Source organism: Lingula anatina, chromosome 8 (genome assembly GCF_051362555.1).
Source record: "Lingula anatina isolate TDL-2025a chromosome 8, LinAna3.0, whole genome shotgun sequence".
NCBI classification, from domain to species: domain Eukaryota; kingdom Metazoa; phylum Brachiopoda; class Lingulata; order Lingulida; family Lingulidae; genus Lingula; species Lingula anatina.
In genome coordinates this window covers 85833-107888 of record NC_141774.1, presented here as the reverse complement: position 1 = coordinate 107888, position 22056 = coordinate 85833, and the positions used below count along the sequence as shown (strand labels likewise).

Below are 22056 nucleotides of genomic sequence, written 5' to 3'. Positions count from 1 at the left end.
AAACATCATTGCTTGCAGCTACCCAGTAGTGACTGTACGTGTTAAATAAGAACATCAGGATTTTGCTCACTGAGGCAGAGGCACTTCTGATTTAATTAATACGGAAAGTCCTCTAGTTTGATGACACATCGATAACGACCATGTATGAGCACACTTTATTCAACTGCGTGTAACCAGACAGCAAATTCAACTTATCAGTGGTTTTGTATTTAAGTCATGCACCAGTAAGGCTGGATTACGATGCCTTGAAAAATAAACCGAGGGCAGGCGTTTTTCTATCACTGTACTTATCAGTACCGCACACAGTCATGGCTGGAAGCAGTTTTGTCGCACTGCAGGTCATTTACAGTTTATGGTTGATGTCCGCAACTCTCATTAACACCGACGACGAACATGCCAGTAAGCATTTCCCTGTAGTATTAAATGTCAGGTTTTCAAAATTTGAATTTTCAATAGTAAGCAGTTGTGAGTTGCGGAAAAGAGACATTGTTCATCAGAAAACTACTTAGCCACATATAACATGTAAAACAGTGATATATGTTAGCTACACCCCCTTTAAAAATTTTAACCTATGATAAAGTCTGTTAGGACAACAGCACCATGTTCGGTATTTCTCTTTCATTACATTGCAAAATGCAGTCAATGCAGTTTATACATACATATTCGTAAGTTTTATCTATGTTTCTTTTGTTTATCTCATGTCGATACCTGATTGAATGTAGTTAGGTAAATATTTAATATTTTAAATTGGGATGTTTTACAGGATCCAAACATTCTTACCTCGGGTTCCCTCGGCTACATTTTGCGGGTAGATTCTATGCCGATCCAATGACGGCCAATAATATGTTAAAAAATTTTAACACCACCATCAACCAAGGGCCTCGACTTCACCCCGATGTCCAAGGTTTCAATCCCGAGGTACAGTAAGTTCCTATACACTGTTTACAGATTTGCTTTAAGGCAACATTTATGCTTTATTAATACTTCATTGGCGAGGTATATGCTTTTTATTTCGACAACCTTGCAAAGAAATAATTCCTCTGTCGAATTATCTAATCGAATGGATGGAAACGATATGTGAAAGCCTATACATAAAACTTCGTAATGTTGATCAAGAGTAACCTTGCCTCTACCTGGCACTGTTCACAGGTTACAATCCCCTGGCATTTTATGGATCCCGATCTCCCATTTCTAGTTCTGGTTAATAAATCATGGCCACTGATTTAGATGTTTGATAATAGCCCTTTCACATGTGTACTTAACTCGATATTTTCTCGTCTTTAATTGTTTTATTTTAACTTGCGCGGTTTGTATGTCAGTTCAAGCATCAGGACGTTGTATTTCAACACACTTTACATATACCACCATCTTTCACGAGTTGGCACGGGTGGTCAGAACTAAACGACCTTTAAATCTTTAACTGAATAATGGCGCACTTCTGGCAGAGTGGTCAGTGAACAAGACTGATAGTTTGAGTGTAGTGTGGGCAAAATAAGTCAAGTTACAGCCTCTTACCAGGTGATCAAATGTCAGCTATATGTAACCTAGGTGGGTTACTAATTTATGAGAGAACGGCGGCTTGAATACACAACAGATAGAATTGTGTTTCAGGTAATCTTTATTCCACTCATACGGGCTACAGGCTGGCACGCAGGCATGGACAGTCGTGACGATCTCCCGGGGTCTCTCTCTCTCTCCTTCAGAGGCCTAGATTTTATAGGGAATCGTGCTGATTTCTGCGTGCCGTAAATCCATTAGTAAGCGTAAGTGATCATGGCAATGTCCGATATAAACGGTCTATCAATAAAACTAGATACAGGGACACCAATGTTTGTTACCGTTGCCCTGAGCTCCGGGTAGGAAGGTTACATAACGCTAGGACCTTGACTGGCTTTAACGAAATTATCTCAGGTGTGATGACTGTTTTTGGTGGAAGAGTTCAAAAGAGTCAAATGGAAATAACGAGGCCAAAGTACCTCTACAATTTTAGGATCGTCACCGGGTTTCCCTTTCCTGTCGTCTGAGAGGGGTCCACCTCCAAAATTACACTCTTGTACATGTGCATCGCATACGTGGACCACGAATGGTTGTAACTGACCTAGGATAAATTAAATTTCAGGCAATCTACCGAAATGTTAGGCATTTTGAACACTTTGGACATTGTACTGTATTGTTTGTTAATTTGGTATGGTGCAATTGAACGATAATGACAGCTGTTAGTGACATAAAAGTATTTGAAAAAAGATACATCAGTAGAGAAGCATGTCTTTACCGAGTTATAAATTGATTGTTTGTTTTTGTCTAACTTAATACACAGTCAATTTTTATTAGAACTGGTTACAGCTTCAGATCCGAAAGATTGAAAGTCAGAAATTAACTGGCTCTAGATATTATTTGAATACCCGGTGAAAAGCATTTAAAATAAAAATATAATCCAATTGCTTGATATTTATTATTTGTTTAAAAAAGAAGGCTAATAAATATTTGCATCTAACATTAAAAAAGCAATATAAAATATCCAATCATTTTTTCCGTATATTCAGCTGACCAGAACTTATGGTCCTATCCGAAACATAACTTCTATAGCACTTCCCATCATCCCGTCGGAGGCTTTTTAAAGAAAAAAATGATAATATACGTTCCCTTATAACAGGAATTAATGTTTATGGTACATATTAAGAATAATTTTCTAAAGACAATTACATAAAGTCAATTATATTAGATGAAAGGTAGGGCCTATTCGTTTCCTCTGTAAATACAATACGAAATCATATGTGTAGTGATCTAAAGTGTTTCATTATAAAAAATAATTCCTTACACGTTCTGCAGGAGTCTAATATCTTTTGTTTAAAGGTAATGTTTAACAGGGACATTTTAGATAATGTACAAACAGAAAAACTTTAAGGTGTATATATTAATGAAAATCTTAACTGGAATGACTATGTGCATAAACTTGAAAAAAGAATTAACAGTAAACTTTCCCTTCTATCCAAACTAAAACGATACTTAACACTGGAAACAAGGGCACTGTTTTATAATGCACATATACTACCACATCTGGATTACTGCTCCATCATATGGAGCAGCTGTGCAAAACTAGAAAAAATATACAAACTTTAGAAACGTGGAGCAAGAAGCATTCTCGAAATCCTAGAAAAAGAAGCCAAATAATATCCAACAAATTAACTATTGAAGAAACTAAAATGGCAAACAATCTATGAACGGATAGAATTTAAGAAAGCCACATTAGTTTTTAAATCTTTAAGTGAACTCTCACCTAAATACATCAAAGACTCACTGGGAACTACAACCATAGACACTACAGGCAGAATCACCCGATCAAATAATAAGGGAAATTTCTATTTACCAGTTGTCAGACATAAAGGCATATAAACTAAAGGCCCAATATAGACCTCGATTAAAATATGAAACTGCCTACACTCTGAAGACTTGGATACTTTTAAAATATTGTTTAAAAAAACAAAGGAAAATTCATTAACACAATATCTCATTTTAACCCTCTAGAGGACCATGTGTAAGATAAGTGTATGCATTTACCATGTTTTACCCTCTTTAAATAAAGTTAATTATTATTATTATCATCACTATTATTATGTTTGTTTTTGTTGAGAAGTGCGGATGTTTACAGGTTATATGCGTGTCCTGTTTGGGAAAGTTTGTATGCTATTTCGTTCGTCGTGGATGTGGTCTGTTCAAAAGTTCGTAAATCATGGATGGTTTTAATTCTTTTGAAGGAAATTAAGCTTTCCTGATTTTCAAGTTCAAGATCTTTTTATTAATCATGCGTAATCGTTATACAAGGTGCGTCTTGCAATCCTCGGCCTTACCCAGTATTTCAGTATGTTCTTATTTTTCCAAACTGACTTATAGATCTTGTCTTCTGAGACGGCAATTGGTGTGAAAGCTATCTTTTGCATTTGTTTGCAACATGTATGAAATAGGCAAACAAACGCAGTGGGTTCGTTAATTGTTAACACGCCGTATTCGTTTTGCATACCCATGCAGCCGTTGGTATTCTCTTAGTTATGCAGCTGGAAAAAAAAGAAGAATTTTGAGCATGTTAAAAAATGTTCAGTGTATGCATGCATTTGAGTTGTACGTTACCCAGTCGTTACACACATGCTAAGGATACGCCACTCACACGACGATTAAGCTACGCTACAAATGCGGTAATTTGATAATACCTGTAGGTAGCGCATGTATAGCGTATATGCAGCGTTATAGTGACGAACTAGCAGCGTAATGGAATGTATCTCAAACGATTAATCATCGTATTTCGCATTATTCTGCCGCAGCAGAAACCGTTGGTCAAAAGAAAACAAGATGTTCCTAAATTCCTAGAAAACAAAAGAGATACGGTTCGATTTCTCAAACTCTAGCCATCCACTCCAGCAAATAACAATTGATGGTAAAACAATAGACAAAGTGAATTCTTGCGTATTCTTGGGACTCAATATAAGTCAAGATCTAAATTGGGAAATCCATATCAATCGCATTTACACAAAAGTTTGTCAGAGGATACATTTCATAAGATTTTTAAAAAGAGCGGATTTTTCGTCTCATGGATTTCTGAAAATCTGTACGTCTAATGTAAAACCTACCCGAGAATATGCTGAGCAAGTGTGGCACCTTGGATTAACCAAGTGCAAAGCTGGCAAAATTGAATCCAGAAAAAAGTTTTTACGATTCGGTATTCAAACATCTCGTACACCGAATCACTATAAAAACCAAACTCTGTTCCCCTGCACCGAGGATGAAGGTGTTATATGACAACGTTAAACGGACATACAAAGCGGTTTAAGTTGACAATTATTCACAAAAACAGCACTTTCACAGCATCAAACACTCCGAATAAACAAGATCTATTTGTATTTAACGTCTAACACGCACCCAGTATGTTGAAATAAAGAACTAAAAATCGCATTTACATCCTGCGATTGTAACATACCTTGCGTGTCACATGACTCAGATACTAGCATATGAATGAACGGGCGGGAAGAAGTGTGAGAAAACTGCCCAACCTATTTGCCATTGGTGAAGGCCGAGTGAGCAGGCGTACCACGTGAATGCCCTAATTTAACAAGTCAATGCAGCGAATGATGCGAACAAAAAACTTTTTAGCACATAAGAGGGATAAAAAACAGAAAGAAGTACGACACAAAACTTGCACGAATAAAAGTAGGATTATAATAGAGAAGGCAATGACATGTCAACAGAGGCAATAAAGGGCTATCCAGCCTCGTTTTGGCTTTTTTTGTACGCTAGCACACAATCAGTAGCCAGGCTTTGTAAATGTATTGACATGCTGATACTAACCTGGAGTTGGAAGAAACAGGGAAAAAATTGTTAGGATGCTCATATTAATAAATGTTACATATTTTTCTAAGGCAAATAGGTATTTTTGATTAGGCTAACTTGTAGGGTATATCAATTAATTTTATTAAAAGATGAAAAGCTAACAGCAACGACAGAATAAAGCGAAGTATTATATTTCATTAATTCTTATTGTTTTAATATTTTTATTTACATTTGAGACACTTGTATACCAAAGAAACTAAAACATTCAACCCAAGAGCAAATATCAATACACTGTTACTAAGAGTAAAATGCAAATATATTTATTTTATCAAAATTTTTTTTCACAGCATATAGTGATTAGTATATATATCAGTACTTATTCACATTGCAGTTCATAAGATATTTCTTTTAATAGAAAGGTAACTCTTCAATTTAACAAATATATTATCAAAACTTCCAAAAACTTGCTTATTAGTCACATTCTAGTCCATCTTTGTTGCATCTGAAGTGACACAGTATATTTTTGTCCAAGTGCCTTAAATTCATTTCTTTATACGGTTGTTTATTATTATATATATACGTATTTTAAACTGTACATACCTACTGAAACCATTTTGAGTGGTTAAACTACCTTGTATTGATACAATAACAATAAGTATAAGCATCAGCATAGGTCAAGAATATCTTTAATTAATTGCATGCCAGAGGTTGTGTCATGGTGCTCTATGTTGCAAAGCATTTGGAATTGATGGGGGCTACTGTCATGAGGGTTGTAGATAAAGGCATGGCAAATAGATTCATATCCTGGTTCCATTCATGTGGTCTTCATTTAAGCCTAGTAAAAATTTTAAAAATAATAATAATAACATATAATATTCCAACTATGAATATATTCTACTTGTCTAAAGATTGAAAATAACACACAGGGGAAATTTACACACACATGCACACAAGAACTGAAATAAATGTAATAATAGTAATGTATGACAATGAAGTCATTTCAATCAACGAGAGTATAAAAATGGTTAATAAATCTAATCCATGCCCCTGTATTTAGGTTAATACAGACCCCCCCATCCCCCTGCACACATACGAGAGCGCATACATATCCCGGTGTTACGAAACTGAGGGCCCTCCCTATAGTTATAATGGTTAGGGTTAGTCTGACCTAAGTGGGTCAAAATCTAGGGCGAGTACAAATGTACAAATGAATAGGAAGCGGACTCTCTGTTATGGTGGACTCTCTGTCACGTTACACCGGTACGTACATGTACGTCAAACATGTGCAGGACCAAGCACATGGTCAATTTACAAAGCCTTTCATCGAATTTAATCAAATCACAGAAATAACACGAGAAAACAAGTGTTATGTAGGCCCTATTTAATTCTGACATAAATTCAAGATATGAGACCAATATTGTTATCAGTGCGTCACTCGACACTGATCGTCACACTAAATGTACACCTTGTTGGGAATATTGAAAATTTACAAGTTACAGGTTTGGTGCCATCCCAAAAATTTTACATGTTCGAAAATGAATCTCAACCTATCTAAAAGAAAAATAATCCCTTAAGCTGCATTTGTCTTTATTCCAAAAAGCGTGTTTACGTCGGAGATTTATGTGACGCCATTTTGATACAACCTAGTGAAGTCAGATAATACTCGCTGAAGTCAGATACATGAATATTCCTTAGGTGTATAAAATTTAAGTAAAACATATTCTGCATCGTTCTGCACAGTTTATTAACGTAAAACTCTAAAAGTCAACGTATAAACAAGTGTTATTCTTACCCCTCTCCATGCCGTCTTCTAATGCCATAATTTTCTTAGAGCGGTAGGTACATTTTGAAAACGAGGACACGTCTAATAATAGGGAAAATAATGGTCATATGGGCCAGTTGCTTCCGGGCTGATTAGAAAGTCCTGATAGTATTAGTAGTATAAGATGCGCGCGCAGTGAAAGAATTGTGCGCTCAAACCGTTTTAGAAGAAAGCAGAGCGTAAAACTGAACGCGAAGAACAGACAAAAAACGAAGTTAAAATCGCGTTTTGACGAATAATATATACATCTAATGGTAATGATTATTTAAGATAAACAATTTTAGACTCTACTCTTATATCATCTCAACAACTATGGTAGCACCCTCCCTCGGTTTGTATGCCCCTTTAATGCAGATTGAAAGGTGCCGCACGTTATGTAGAACGCAATAATTGTTTAATACAGCTTGCCAACTGATTTTGTCCGAGAATGGCATTTCCATACGTCAGCAAATTAGACAGACCAAAACAATCACGAAAACGAGAAAACATAGACTATACGCAGAAGCCTGCAAACATTAGCTAGATATATTGTCTTAATTTGCGTATTTGCCATGTAACAAAGGGCAAATTAAACACAATATTTCAATATGACACTATATACGACTACGTACACCTGTCCAAATTATTAATTAACCCATGCAAAAAACACTTATCATCTTAACGATGAAACTGTTGTTACCTCCGCCAAGGAGGTTATGTTTTCACCCCTGTTTCTCTGTTTGTTTGTTTGTCTGTCATCAAGATAACTCAAAAAGTTATGGACCGATTTTGATGAAATTTTCAGGAACTGTCAGAAGTAGACCAAGAAAGAGATGTTTAGTTTTTGGTGGTGATCTGGATCAATTATCAAACAATAATCAAAATTATCGAACATTTAGGGGTGAAAGGGCATTGGATGGAGACTTTGCTGCCTCGGCGGAGGTCTGCGCTCTCTGAGTGCTTTTCTAGAGTCATGCTGAAATATAGGCATGTATGGTGATTCAGAAATGTAGAATTTGTTGTTTTCAGGGTTCTGGAAACTTCATGTTTTATGATACATTTGTTACCAGTGTATGTTATTCGGATAGAACGTGTGTCAAGGAAGGTGATTCTGTTATTGGTCAAATATTTGAAGGTAGGAAAATGCAGGTGAAAACTGAATTAAAAAAATGTAATTGATATCGTTGTCCTCTTTAAACATTGCCAATGTGAATAACATGTTTATATTGATATCATTCTATTGAATCATGTTAAATCTGAAATTTGAAATATTTAGCAAAGTATGTAAAAAGTCCGATTTTTTATCAGAATATGTACAGTGTTAAAAAGTATAATGCTTACCTTCTTTTTACTTTGGCTGATGTAAATGCAAACACATATAAGTTTTAAGGAATAAAGGCACTGTAAGTTTGAAGCAAATCAGTCTTGCAAGAAGCATATCTTCTTTTTGTAGATTGGAATGCAGCTGCGCCGGCTAAAATGGTAGATATATATACAATGTGTGATACTTTCCCATCCATATATGGTATGACTTTGATGTTACCTAATGTTTTCCGAGGAAAATTGGTGCCAACGCCAACACAGCAAGGATGGTTGAAGTGCCCAGAAACGTCAGTTATGTTTGCAAGGTCTCTTGCAGTGCAAGTAAAATCAGTTTTAACAGATGTTGAGTGGTTCACTGCCCCATATAATTCCCGTTTTATACAAGAGATTAGTAATAATTTGCCGCGTTCATTGTCAGTAAAGTTCAATCTTGATATGTATGATACTGAAAATTATAGTGAGCAGTTTTTGTCTGGACGTTTGGTTGGGACAATAGGGGAGCACCATCCTAAAGATTCTATACCGTTCACTAGATTTACCAGAATGATGAGGGCTAAAGACGAAGAATGTCTTGGACTCCCTTTCTGTCATATTCCGTTTGTCTTTGACAAAAACCGCCAACTGCTAACTATAGATATAGGAAATAGCCTTCGGATAACAGAAGAAGGCTTTTATAATGAAACCGACATCGGTAGGATATATGTAGGAATTTCAGCAAAACCAGACAATAGGATTGGGTCTAATTGTGATATTTCGGACTTACCAGACACAGTCGAGGTTAAGTATGGCGAACCCGGTCTATACCATAATACTGCAGGTGTGCTATCGTTGAACGTGTCAAATACATTCAAGCAAAACATAGAATATGCCCCTTTATCTATGTTCAAATTAAATTATGTAAAAGGAAAACCTATATGCACAATAGTTCTCATGGAGCTGACGAATGGTATCAATGTGGGTGCGATGTATAACAATTCCTACATGAAAAGTCCTGATGAATCTTGGCGGTTTGACGTGTTTGCAAGTCAGTTTGGTCATCCAGTAGAGGGTATAGAGATTAGTTTACACTTTGGGAATAGAAGTACCTGTTCCTATCACATTTGTGGTCCTTGCAGCGGTGGCTTTAGTTACCCAAAGTCCGCACTCAAGTTTTACCAACCAGTAAAGACAGACACGGATGGTAAAGCACATATCAAAATCAGCACCAAAGACCCAGTCGTCAATGGTCGATATCACCGTAGAATAGAACTTCAAGATGCCCAACTTTTTCTTCTGTTTATTAAGTTCACAGACACACAAAGACATTCACATTTTGCCACGTCGTTTTTGGCTGTAAAAATATTCAAAGAATACGTCATCCCCCAGGTTCCGACTTGGTATCAACACGTGCTTCCCATTTTCGAACAATACAGTAAGTTCTACCCCGCTATGAATAGTTTTGTGCATTTAACAGATTATGAAAGTGTTATACACAACAAAGAAAAGATTAGGTGGACACTCAATCTACCGTTTGATCACCCTCATTACATGCCGGTGACACGAGATTTGTCTCCGCGTAAAGTAGAGATGCTTAACAAATGGTTGGAAAAACCAGTTTTAGGTTCTATTGATACCGTTGAAGAACTCCGCCGACTTCTCCAGCAGGCGCTTTTACTAGAATTTACCACAATCCCTCCTTATTTGACTGCACTTATATCTATCAAAGAGGGAACAAACATTTACATTGCGGAAACCATACGATCAGTTCTGGTACAAGAAATGCTACACATGACAATGGTAGCTAATATATTAAATGCTGTTGGCGGTGACCCTGTACTGGCAAACCAAAATTCTCTTCCTACGTATCCCACCAGACTTCCCGGTGGTGTAAGACCGGACTTGCTCATTTCTTTACGGAGTGTTTCAAAAGAATACATTGAATCTGTTTTCTTGGAAATAGAAAAACCAGAAAGGATTCTATCCACTGAGTGTAATGAAAAACAATCGATATTTCCATTTGAATCTGCATTACGATACAGTCTTCCGGCTGACAGTTGCACCAGAGATCAATTTAAGATTGATCGTTCCTGTTTTTCCAGAAACAATTCTAACAGCATACCGACCTTTTATAACAGAATAAAATTTCTTTTAATTAATCTTGCCAAACAAGGTGATATATTTTTGGGGAATCCGTCTGAACAAATAGACGAAACAATGTGGTATGGAAAGACGACAACTTTAAAGCCATTTCCTATCTATAACATAACGACAGCCATCAAGGCTATAGATATGATTACAGAACAAGGAGAAGGAAGCAATGTGTGCATGCCTTTGACAGCAGAAAAAGATCTGTCTCATTATTTCAAATTTTCTCAAATTGTCAAGGGGAGAGAGATACGTGTAACAGGACCTTGTAGTGAAATCCCGCCTGGAACACAGCATCGAAAAGTCACAAAATCGTGTAATTCTAATCTGTACCAGTCAGAAAAGGAAGAATCGGTAGATTGCGCCACTCACTATGAATATAATGGACAGTCAATACCTTTTGACCCAAAAGGGGTTTGGTCACTTGCAACTCAGCCATACCCAGAGGGGCATAGGGTTCGACCAAGAGCATTTACTTTAACTAACGTTTTTAGCAGAATGTATACAAGTCTCATACATTGTATCCAGCAAGGTTTAAGTGGTAAGCCTAAAAAAATTATTGATTGCATAGGTTTAATGCATGCCTTGCTTTTACAGGGACAGGTACTAGCACGGACTCCATTATACGAAAACGGGGATCCTAATAAAGGCCCAAATGTTGGGCCTTCATTTCATTTCACCGACTATAAAAACATTTAGCTTGCATATATAGTATGATGCATAACAACCAATTGCAGTCTTATGGCAGGTTAACTACAATAAAAAAGTATAAACCTGGAAATCGAACACCAAAATGTACTTTCCAAAGTTTTGAATAAATGATGATTTCTTCGTTTGTGATAACCGTCTTAATTTTTGTTGTTTTCTTCACCCAATAAAAAGGTTGACACTGGTATTGTTTTTTACATTTATTTCATTATTAATTTTTTTGCATCTCCTATTTTGTATCTTTGAGTAGAAAGGGCCCAGAAGGTAAAATAAAACCAAATCGGCAGAGCTATCGAATGCACAGACAAAAAACAGAAAATTAAGTTACCCGAGGTTATTTTATCAATATTGGTGAATATTATGCAAAACAGGCAATAAGAACATAGCTTCAGGCCCATGAGAGTTGCAACTCACAGATTGCATTGAAAATCCCAATGTAAATAACGATGAACATGCACAAAATGGTATTAGATAATGCTTAAAGTTACAGTTGAACCAAGCGTTGTAGTCAAGTGGGATTTTTGAAAAAGGCTCTGCATAAGAAGCAAGGGGCATTTTGGGTTAAAAGTTGGAAAGCAGGCTTATTAGCATGCTGAATCCCATTAACCCGGTTCCCAAGCGAAATATTGCCTTTTTAACTGTCTAATTTGCAAAAAAAAAAAAAAATAATAAAATAAAAAAAAATAATAATAATAAATAAAAAATAAAAAAATAAAATGGACGCCAGACTTCCAATTTTCTGTAATATCTATGTAACTAGACAGGCGAATATGACAAATGAAGTGTCTTTACCTATATTTGCAGGGTCGAGGAACATTATTAAGCTGTTACTGTTAGAATTAGATTTACACAATTTTCCTTAATATGCAAATAAGGATCGACATTACTGAAAAACCGTTTTACTTCTGTATCTCTGTAACTAGGCAAACAAACATGACACATGAAGTGTCTACACCTGTCCTCATGGTCAGGGAATGTGATGAATCAGATGTCTTGTCTGATGGGTAGCACTGACTTTGTGCGTCGTGTCTGAGTAGCACTTTTATTGTTTCTTCCCTGTATCTGTCAAACACAAATCAATCTGATGATAGTTAGAACCTGCCTTCAGAACTGCTCTTACGTTACAGCCAAACTACCAAAGGTCACTGCATTGTCAGGCTTTCCCAGTGAAAGTGAGCAGAGGAGGATCCAGGATTATTTGAAGGGGTGTGTGTGTCCGCGGATGCACCCCCCTACTTTGCATGAGATTAGGGGCCAATTGAAGGTCCCCGAAAATTTTTGGTATTTAAGAGGGCGAACGGTGCCATTTGGTATTGTTTACAACTAGACAAAATTATAATTTCAAGAGGGGGACCAGAAATCGAAGGGGGGGGGGGGGGTCAGGACCCCCCCACCTCCCCTCTAAATCCGCCACTGGGTTGGGAGTCATTCAGTTTAATTTCATCAGGGCAGACTACGTCTTCTGTTAACCTTTCTGTTAATACAGATTTAGTCTCAACGAAATCGTTCAGAAGCTTCAGAAGAGTTTGATATTTTGCAGACTTTTAGCTGACCTTATGGTACGTGAACTAACGGCAGCAACTTGCCATAATATTGTTGCATTATGCCAGAATGGACAGAAGGAAACTGCTATTGCCGGACAGCTGAATGTGTCCCAGGGAGCAGTTTCTAATGTCTTACAGAAACACGCCCAGACTGGAAAACCAACACAGAGACCACGGCCAGGACGTCCGAAAGTCACCACCAGAAGGGAAGACCGTTTGCTTCTGCGGTTATGTCGCAACAACCGGAAATCACAACTCTTGCTCTACAAAATGAGTGGCAAATTACCATTCAAAGGCGTGTTTCTAGAACCCTAGCAAGGCTACTTTAAGCTGGTTACCTCTATTATCAGAGCAACACCAACGTCTGCGTCTATGGTGGGATAGACACCATTTGCGGTTCCAGCCACAGTACTGGGTTCATGTAGATTTTTCACAGAGAAGGCAAGGTTTGAGTTCCACCACCGCGATGGCTGGATCTTCGTGCGTGGGCTTCCAGACGAGGTACTGCACGAGGCTTGTGTCACCCTACAGTGACTTGAGGCGGTGATCGACAGTATCTGTGCATGGGCCGGTTTCCACGCTGGAGCCCAAACACTTTTGGTGGCAATTGATGGAAACCTCAACCAGATGAAATACAGGGACATTTGAGAAAATGCCTGCCATTTACAAGAAGGCGCTTCCAGGACAACTTTATCCTGCAAGATGACAATGCCAGACCACACCGTGCCCATGAAATAACTGCTTTTCTGCAAAACCAGAGGTAAACCAGTTGCCTTTGCCGACGAAATTCCCCTGACATGAATTCAATAGAAAACCTGTGGGCAGAAATCACTAGCAGAATCAAGAGCTTAACGGTCCAGCCTACAAATCGGCACCAGCTTAGACAAGCTCTGATTAATGCGTGGAACGCAATACCGGATCATAGTCTCAGAAACCTCTGTGCAGGAATGCCTCGCCGAGTGAGGGCTCTGGTTGCAGCTAGAAGAGGCTGCACACGTTGTTATCTGTTTTGATTTTTTAAAATTTTCTTAATGATAATTTTGTGTAAGAGAAAATCCTTACCAACTGATATTCTTGATAATATCGAGTTCATAAGAATTTAATATCTTGTTGTTATCGGCTATAAAATTACCCATGTGCTCACACATGAAAGTTATCAAACACAAGTCTAAAAATTTCCGTACCCCTAGCTTAGGGTCAACCTGGTCGAAGGCCTTCATCAGACTGATGTGAGTAGTTGTTCACACTCACTGACCGCTATGTGGTATAGCGGCCAGGACCCTTTTATAAATGTCAGGTAGATCATCCCCCCGTCCCTATTCACGGGTGGCTGGTGACGGCTGATGTTGATAGCCTTTCGTATTTTTCGCGGGATGGCGGATGACTCAGATTCAAGGATCTTGGTTGAATTCCAGTCGATACTGTGGCCGGTGTCTGTTACATGTTCAGAGATGGCAGAGCTGGTATTGCCTACAGTCACTGATTGTGTTCACTGACCCTGGTCTTCAGCTGTCCAGAGATGGCAGAGCTGGTATTGCCTACAGTCACTGATTGTGTTCACTGACCCTGGTCTTCAGCTGTCTACCTGTCTCACCAATGTAAGAGGAATGACAGTCATGGCAATTGATCCTGTATATCGTCCCACAACGTTGTTCTTGGGGGTTTTTGTCCTTTGGTGCCACTAGGTGTTGTTTCAATGTGCACTGGGGTCTAAAAGCTGTGTTAATACTGAGTTTTTTTGTAGATCCTCCCCACTTTCTCTGAAATTCCTTTCCAGTCGCAACACCCACTACATCAGAAACTGGGGGTAGTAAGAACTCTAAAACACAGGTGCAACACGATCGTGACTAATGAGGAAGACAAGTCATTGGAGAACAAGACACTTGATGAAGCTCTCATGATGTGCGGTTACCCATCTTGGGCTTTAAAGCCAAAACCTCGTCAGGACAAGACAGCAATAACCAACTGTGAGCCAACAGATACAGTCAGAAAAAAAAACCGTTAGTGATTCGACTGGAAGTTTAAGTATTGGTTGGTATGTGTGGCCTTCCTGTAGACTTTCAGACTCAGGTGGCCGTCGTTTTCACGTGTGATTCATGAGTCCAGGAAAGCAATAAAATTGTTTTCCTCCAGCTCTCTAGTGAACCTGATGTTACGGTCCTGGCTGTTGATGAAGTCAGTGATAGCAGTTATGTGGTCTCTGTAGCAGATGGTGAACGTGTCGTCTACATATCTCAACCAAAGACGTAGAGGATTGGGCATGGATCCCAGTGCGGCTTCCTCAATGTTCTCCATATACAGATTGGCCACGATCGGACTGATTGGACTGCCCATAGCTGCTCCATGTTTCTGCTTATGGAATTCACACTTATAGATAAATTATGTGGTGTTCAATACAATGTCTAATAGTTCTGTGATGTCCTCTACTGATAGATTAGTACGTTCTTTGAGGGTGGGATCTTGTGCAAGTTTGGAACTTTATAAGCATCTTCCAACGGTACACCAGTGGATAGTGCACACACATCATATGACACTGGAGCTTCCTGTGGTCCCAGAATGATACCCTTCTCTTTATCCACAAAGTCCTTAGAGTTCATTACATGGTGGCATGATTTTCCTACCAATGGGTATAGGATCTTGGCTAGGAACTTTGCTGTCTGGTAAGTGATAGATCCAATACTTGACACTATAGGTCTTAAGGGTGTGCCCTCTTTGTGAATCTTAGGAAGACCGTACAGCTTAGGTGGTGTTTCTGCAGTAGGGTATAGTTCAGCTTATTGAGATCTAGATAGTTTGACATACATACCGAGAACAAATATAGTCATTTCACCCTAAACCACCCCTAAAACCGAATAAAGTGACCGAATATCACGCTATACAGATGTTATATGGAATTAACTCGTCCACGTGCGCTGGTCACCTCCCGCCAAATTCTTATGTAATGTCTGACCAATTTGATCAATTTTTGCTAAATACTTGTCGTGGACGTTCAACTGGCTTGAAAAGTATTGAATCAACCATCGACATTGACCATGCGCGTCTCAGCCGAACCACACCTACCTGGGACTGCTGCGGAAAAAAGGTCCCAAGGCAAAACCTCTACTCTTTAGTGACATTTCTGATAAACAAGGAGCGTCGGACCAGAATATAGTCAAACTAATATTTCACAAGTGCGAAGGAGAAAGAAATGTACTCTTTGGTGATATTTCTGACGAGGAGGCAGTTTCGGAGTATAGTCAAAGTCAGACGGATGTTTATTACAAGTTCACGTGAGCAATAATTCTAGTTTTATTGTTATTTCTGACGACGAGGCGGTTACGGAATATACTCAAAATCAAACGGAGGTTTATTTCAAGTCCAAAGGAGTAATAATTCTGCGTTTTCGTGACATCTTTTACTACGAGGCGGTTTCGGAATATACATGTGCTGGTTTTCAGAGCATTCACGTGCTACATGTAATTACAAGTTCAAAGGGGGAATAGATTTGATTTTTACCGATACGTCTGATAAAGAGGAAGAATGAACAGCTTAAAAAGAAAAGGTAAATCACACAACCCTCGTTAAAATGTTATAGATTTACAAATAATTTGTATGCACGCGTGGCTTAAATGTAAACTAATTCCCGTTTTCAAATCATACCCATATGATATGACTTAGTGTAATAAAATTATAAAGAATAATTGTTAAATGTGAAAAGTTTATGTTAATTTTTTAAGAGCGTGAAAGATTTTTAATTTGTCAACTGGTAGGTACAAACCGCAAGTAAAGGTACTATTCTCTTGATGCCAAGAATGTCACATGATCACTGTCGTCGGCTTTAAGCATTTAAGAGACCTCGACTGATTTAACCAAGAAGTAGTCGTGGGATTCTAGATTACATCGAGGTTAAATCCAAGTTTTCCGAGAGATGCTACGCAGAAATGTCGAGTGAAGAGAGATATTTTTGGGCAGCGGCTCGAGGTTGCCTTCGATCTTCACTGAAGCTTGACGAAATGGACAGGCTTCAGTGATCAGCATATCGCCACGGTCTTATAACATCCCTAGGTATGCATGATGATGTCTTCCACGGGTAAAGTCTTAGGTGCTACGGAGAAGTTTAACCCTTTCACTAAGAGACGTGTCTCACTGTCAGTTAACGTGCGGTCCGATCGGTTGATTACACATTTCTTGAGATGGGAACTACTTAAATCCACCGACGCGGTCCTGTTCATCAACAAATCTAAGACATTTGTACCAAGGATGACTGGAACATTCTTACCGTAATGGGTATCGGGCACTACCAACATCAGGCAGCTAACAGGACTAGATACTCCTGGTATAGAAACATCTACCTCTCTCTCTCTCTCTCTCTCTCTCTCTCTCTCTCTATATATATATATATATATATACCCAGAATATGGTAATTAATTACTACCTGCAACTTCAATATCTAGGTTACAAAAGTCAAATGGTCTCAACGGATATTTGTTCTCAAATGTTTTAAAAGCACTCACATATTGTGGAAACATTCGAACCAGCAAAGCAACTAACAAAGCTGAAAAAGACAGATGTCCAGTGGAAACAAGGCATACATTAGACTTACCAACAGCATTTGTGATATCCCTTCCAACCTGCTCAGAGTCTGTCGCACTTATTAGGCAGACTCTTTGGAGTTAAAATCATCACTAAGATCAACTCTACAACCTATTGCAACATGACCAACCTGTTTACAACGGTAGCAAATGATTTCTTTCTTAGGTTTACCTTTCTGATCTGTGGCTCGTGAAGAAGTCTGATCTGCTGAAAAAAACTGATTGCGACTGTTACTGCGAGATCGATAACCACGTCCACGACCTCTGTTCATGCTCCTTCCACAGAAACCTCTACCGCGGTAATTTCCACTTAATGACCTTTCCTCAGTAACACCATCCTTAAAACACCAAAGTTTTTTGAAGGAACAAACTGTTGCTGTAGCTTATCAAGCTTAGAGCTAATTTGATAAATCATACCTTTGAGGTCTTCCTCGGGATCAGTTTCAGCAGAAATGCATTTTACATGTGCTGACTTCTTCTCTTTTGTCTTCTCATCTGTTTGTAAACCAAGTTCGCTCTCTACCCTTCTCGCTTCTACTCTAAAATGGTCAAATTCTGGTATCATGTCCAATTTTGTCTAAGAGCTGCTCTCAATGGCCGATGTAAACCACTTCAAAATTTCATTCTCAACATATCATTTACAGAACTATCTGACATGGTTTTACTTACTAGAGCTCTGTCCAATATGTCTTCCAATCTACATCCTCACGCTGACACTTTCTCACCGTCTCTCTGTTTTGCACTGTAAAATTGCGATAACAAACTCTCCTTGTCCTCTACCATGTCCATACCATATATACAATCAAACCTCTCGATGATGCGTTCTACCTTGCAATCAACACCCAGTCGCCTCACGATTTTCGCGGCTTCTCTTCTCAAAGATTTTTTCACTGCGGTAGTTATTACATGCATGAGGTAGGTATTTTCTTTAATGAAGGTGCGAACTTCATAGTTCCAAGCATCATACGAAACGTCTTTTTGCGAATCGCCGGAGAAAATGGCGATTTTTGGGAAGTCAATATGTGTTGGAACAACATGTCTATCTCTCACATCATCACTATCCATGCCAACTCTCACTCTACTTCCTACATGTACATAATGCTCCATCCATTCCTCCATATGTTCAAAGTCGGGTTTCACATCAAGAGCTTCAAATGCACTCACTAGTATATCTTTTTCTCGATCAGACATCTTTCTGCCACCAGAAGCCATGATGAAGAATGCAAACCCACAATTTCACAATTTGTACAAAAACCAATCACAAAGTCAAATGAGTGTATGGAATGTAGACAATATTTACAGAATATAAAACAAGTTTCAAGCTGAAAATACTGGAAACCGGTGGAAAGAATAACAAGAAAGAAATGTTATTACAGTTAAAGAAAGAAACAGTTCAATTTAAATTGAAACAATGGTAAGTGTATATACAAGTTAGGTCACTGCAAAGTTTAACAAAGAAAACAACACGCACAGCACAACACTGCAAATCAAATTTAAGCAAAGCAGAATACAGTAAGCACAATAAATGGCAGACAAAGCAAAGGTGTGTTTGAATAACCAAAGAACAAACAGAAAAAAAAGGATGGGGTTTGAGTTAGGCTATGATAATGTGGTTTAATCTTTATAACTGAAATAAAAAATTAAACTCAAAATTCTAATGAAATGTACTAATACCAAAATAAAAAAAAAATAAATAAACAACGTTGACGAACTAAACGGGATTGATAAAACTGAAATGACCAACGGAAAATGAATAAACACAATTAAGAAAAGGCTGACAAATCGTTGTATCAAATAATTAAACTAAAACTAGGGTTCAAAACAGAAAACTAAACAATAGCTGATAATACTGTCAAAACTAAATGTTGATAACCGATAAAATAAATGAAAATACAAAAGCGTACTAATTAACTAAATCAAAGAGAAAAAAAAATGGATCTAAATGGGAATCTAATTGAAAGAAAGTATTAACCAAGTAAATTAATCTGTAACTAAACGTGATCAAACTTAAATAATATGCAGGACGCAACATAACTAATACCCCCGTCACTTAATTGGAATCAGCAGGAATCAAGAAGAATGAGGCTGAATGAAGAATTTTAAAAATTCGCACCACATTCGGGAAAATTTTTGAATTGACCATAATTATTGTAAGAGTACCGTTGGAATACTCAGAATGCGCTTGAATTCGCCTGGAATGATGAGTGCACTTTCGGCTGTTTTAGCTCTCAAATGCAGTTTGAATGTAGTTGGAAAACTAGGAATAATTGTAATGCTGTCAGAAGGCAGTAAAAATATTTAGAATATACTTTGATTGGCGTACTAGTGTAGTTCGATTGCTGGCAAAATTAATATTTCACCTCATCCGAGGCACATTCGAAATATTCTGGCGGGATTTTATACCCCCGTCACACTAGAGGCGGAATGATTAAGAATGGCGTCGAAAATACAATTATTTGTGAATCCCAGGTTATTCGAAGAGCATTCCAAAAATTCCAAGTGCATTCCAAATATTTTTACCCATTCTTGTGGCCGGCTTGAATGTTTTTGTCATGTCGAATAACAAGTTAAGAAAGTTCACTAGTTCACTAAAACACAAAACAACTGTCACTTTTATTTTAAACCCCTTTTTTATTATTTTGATAAAGTTAGTTACAGTACTGATAAACAAAGTATCACGTTTTCAATAATTAATATTTTAAATTACAATCCATGTCTGCAAGGCTGTGTCAATGACCAAAATACAACGTTGAGTCAACGTCACATTATGACGGTGTTTTGACGTGCTGCTGGATCAACGTTGATTTTAAGTTGAATTTCGGTAGATCAACGGCAATTCAACGTATCAATCTGTTTTCGACGTTCATCCAACGTCACTATGCCCGCTGGGGAGCAGATAGAGAGAGAGAAGGGGAGATAGGCTTGTACTATGTAACTGTTAGTGTAGTAAAATATATTCTGTTGAAGTAACAACATGGAGTCGTTTCATTCGTTTCCGTGTCCAGGATTTAAGACATGGATCCTGGGGATCTTTGAAGCAGTATTACAGATAGCGTTATCCAAAGATATGATCCAATTGTGCTCAAAGGGAGGTTCCCAACATAGTGAGATGGTACTGCGAGCGACAATAACGAAGACTTAAAATTTAGTCCGTTTGTGTTTTTGTATGGGAATAGATAATTCTAGTTTTTTTTTTTATTTTGTGTTTGAAATTGCCAGACTGATTTTAGTTTAATTTCACTTGGACAAACAGTTCTTTTAATTGGTTTCCTTTAATAAAAAATAAATGGACTTATATATTGAGAATGAGCGTATACGACTCAAACAATGTTTTTCTAAACCTACATCATCAGCATTTGGTCAGAAAAAGGAATATGCTTTTATTGTTTGAGTAATATTGGTCTAAACTTCCTCCAATCGTCGGTATCAATGACGTATATTTTATAAGAATAAGCTTCTTCTTTAATTGTAAAACCTGGTGCAGGCATCATCGATCATGATCCTCCAGTTTGCTCTATCTTCAGTTGATTGGATGGGCTCGTTGTTGGTCTGTCGTTGATTGTTTTTTGCAAAGGATTAAGGCCGTTGATGTATGGTGTTCTTTGTCTTCTTCTACTTTTTCCATTCAATTTTCCCACTAAGTACGTGCTTTTCTATTTTGTCTCCTTTTTGGCATTGGTAAGAGATGCCATTTGTCTTTTTTTGATTGTTTCCAGCAGTGAGCGTTGTAATCTTGCAAGTTGTAACACTTCTTCATTGGTCTGTCTATCTGCCTAGGCTATTCTCCACAATATTTTTAGGTAACGCATTCCCGTATAATAGCTTCCAGTTTCTACTTAGTGCTGTTGGAGATATTCTAGCTTTCACAACCGTACAAGAGGACTGACCAAAGTAGGATTTCAGTGTTCTTATTTTTGTGTCAATAGAGATGTTTCTATTCTTTAGTAAAATTTTACTGTCTTTTGTTATTGCTATACGTTGCTTAGTCTCTATGTCACATTTCGATTCTAATGTCAACACGAACCCAAGATATTTTAATTGGTATACTTGTTTTTTCTCCTTTGCAACTGATATTGCATTTGGGTATTTGTTTTTTTCTTTGAAACAACCATTCAGTTTTCTTTTCATCCAGTTCCAGTCCCCATTTCTCGCTTTCTTTTGATACTGTATTGAGGATTTTATGGATTTGTTTCTCAGAGTCTGCATGAGTACAGTGTCTGCATATCTTAAATTGTTGATGTTCTGGTCATTTCGAAACTTTCATTCCATAGTGATCAACAATGTTGCGTTAAAATCAATTCACGGTTCAAGAGAGCAGGTGGCACACATCCCTGTCCAACTTCTCTACAGATTGGTCCGAATTTACTGCATTCGCAGTCTATCATTATTGCTAACTCTTGATCCCAGTCAAGGCTTTGTATAATTCTTAGATATTGCTGTGGTCTACATGATTGGCGCTAAATATTGGCAAAATTGCTCAGAAGGTGGAAAAGCACCAGGTTTGGCACTAATGAACTTTGTACTACCCTGATCATTACCAAAAATTACAAAGCGTTGCATAGCAACCGTTGCTAGGGAAGTGAATTACCTTAGTAACAAGCTAGTTGGTCTTTTATTGTCTAGTTGAAATAATGTAGAAAGACTGCTGTTACGGGTCAGAGTACCC

General features: G+C 37.8%; 1 protein-coding gene across 1 annotated transcript; it reads left to right on the top strand.

The window, feature by feature from the left end:
• Positions 1–256: 256 nt before the first annotated feature.
• Positions 257–11938, top strand: LOC147760133 (uncharacterized). Its single transcript, XM_086994663.1, has 4 exons — positions 257–399; positions 764–918; positions 8150–8255; positions 8574–11938. Exons 1-4 carry the CDS (start codon positions 309–311, stop codon positions 11264–11266), a joined length of 3045 nt encoding a protein of 1014 aa, XP_086850789.1. The 5' UTR covers positions 257–308; the 3' UTR covers positions 11267–11938.
• Positions 11939–22056: the final 10118 nt, after the last annotated feature.

Coding starts and splice junctions, on each gene's coding strand:
- LOC147760133 (XM_086994663.1), top strand. CDS start 309: ATGGCTGGAAGCAGTTTTGTCGCACTGCAGGTCATTTACAGTTTATGG. Junction 919..8,149: donor TCCAAGGTTTCAATCCCGAG/GTACAGTAAGTT, acceptor TGTTGTTTTCAG/GGTTCTGGAAACTTCATGTT. Junction 8,256..8,573: donor TATTGGTCAAATATTTGAAG/GTAGGAAAATGC, acceptor TTCTTTTTGTAG/ATTGGAATGCAGCTGCGCCG.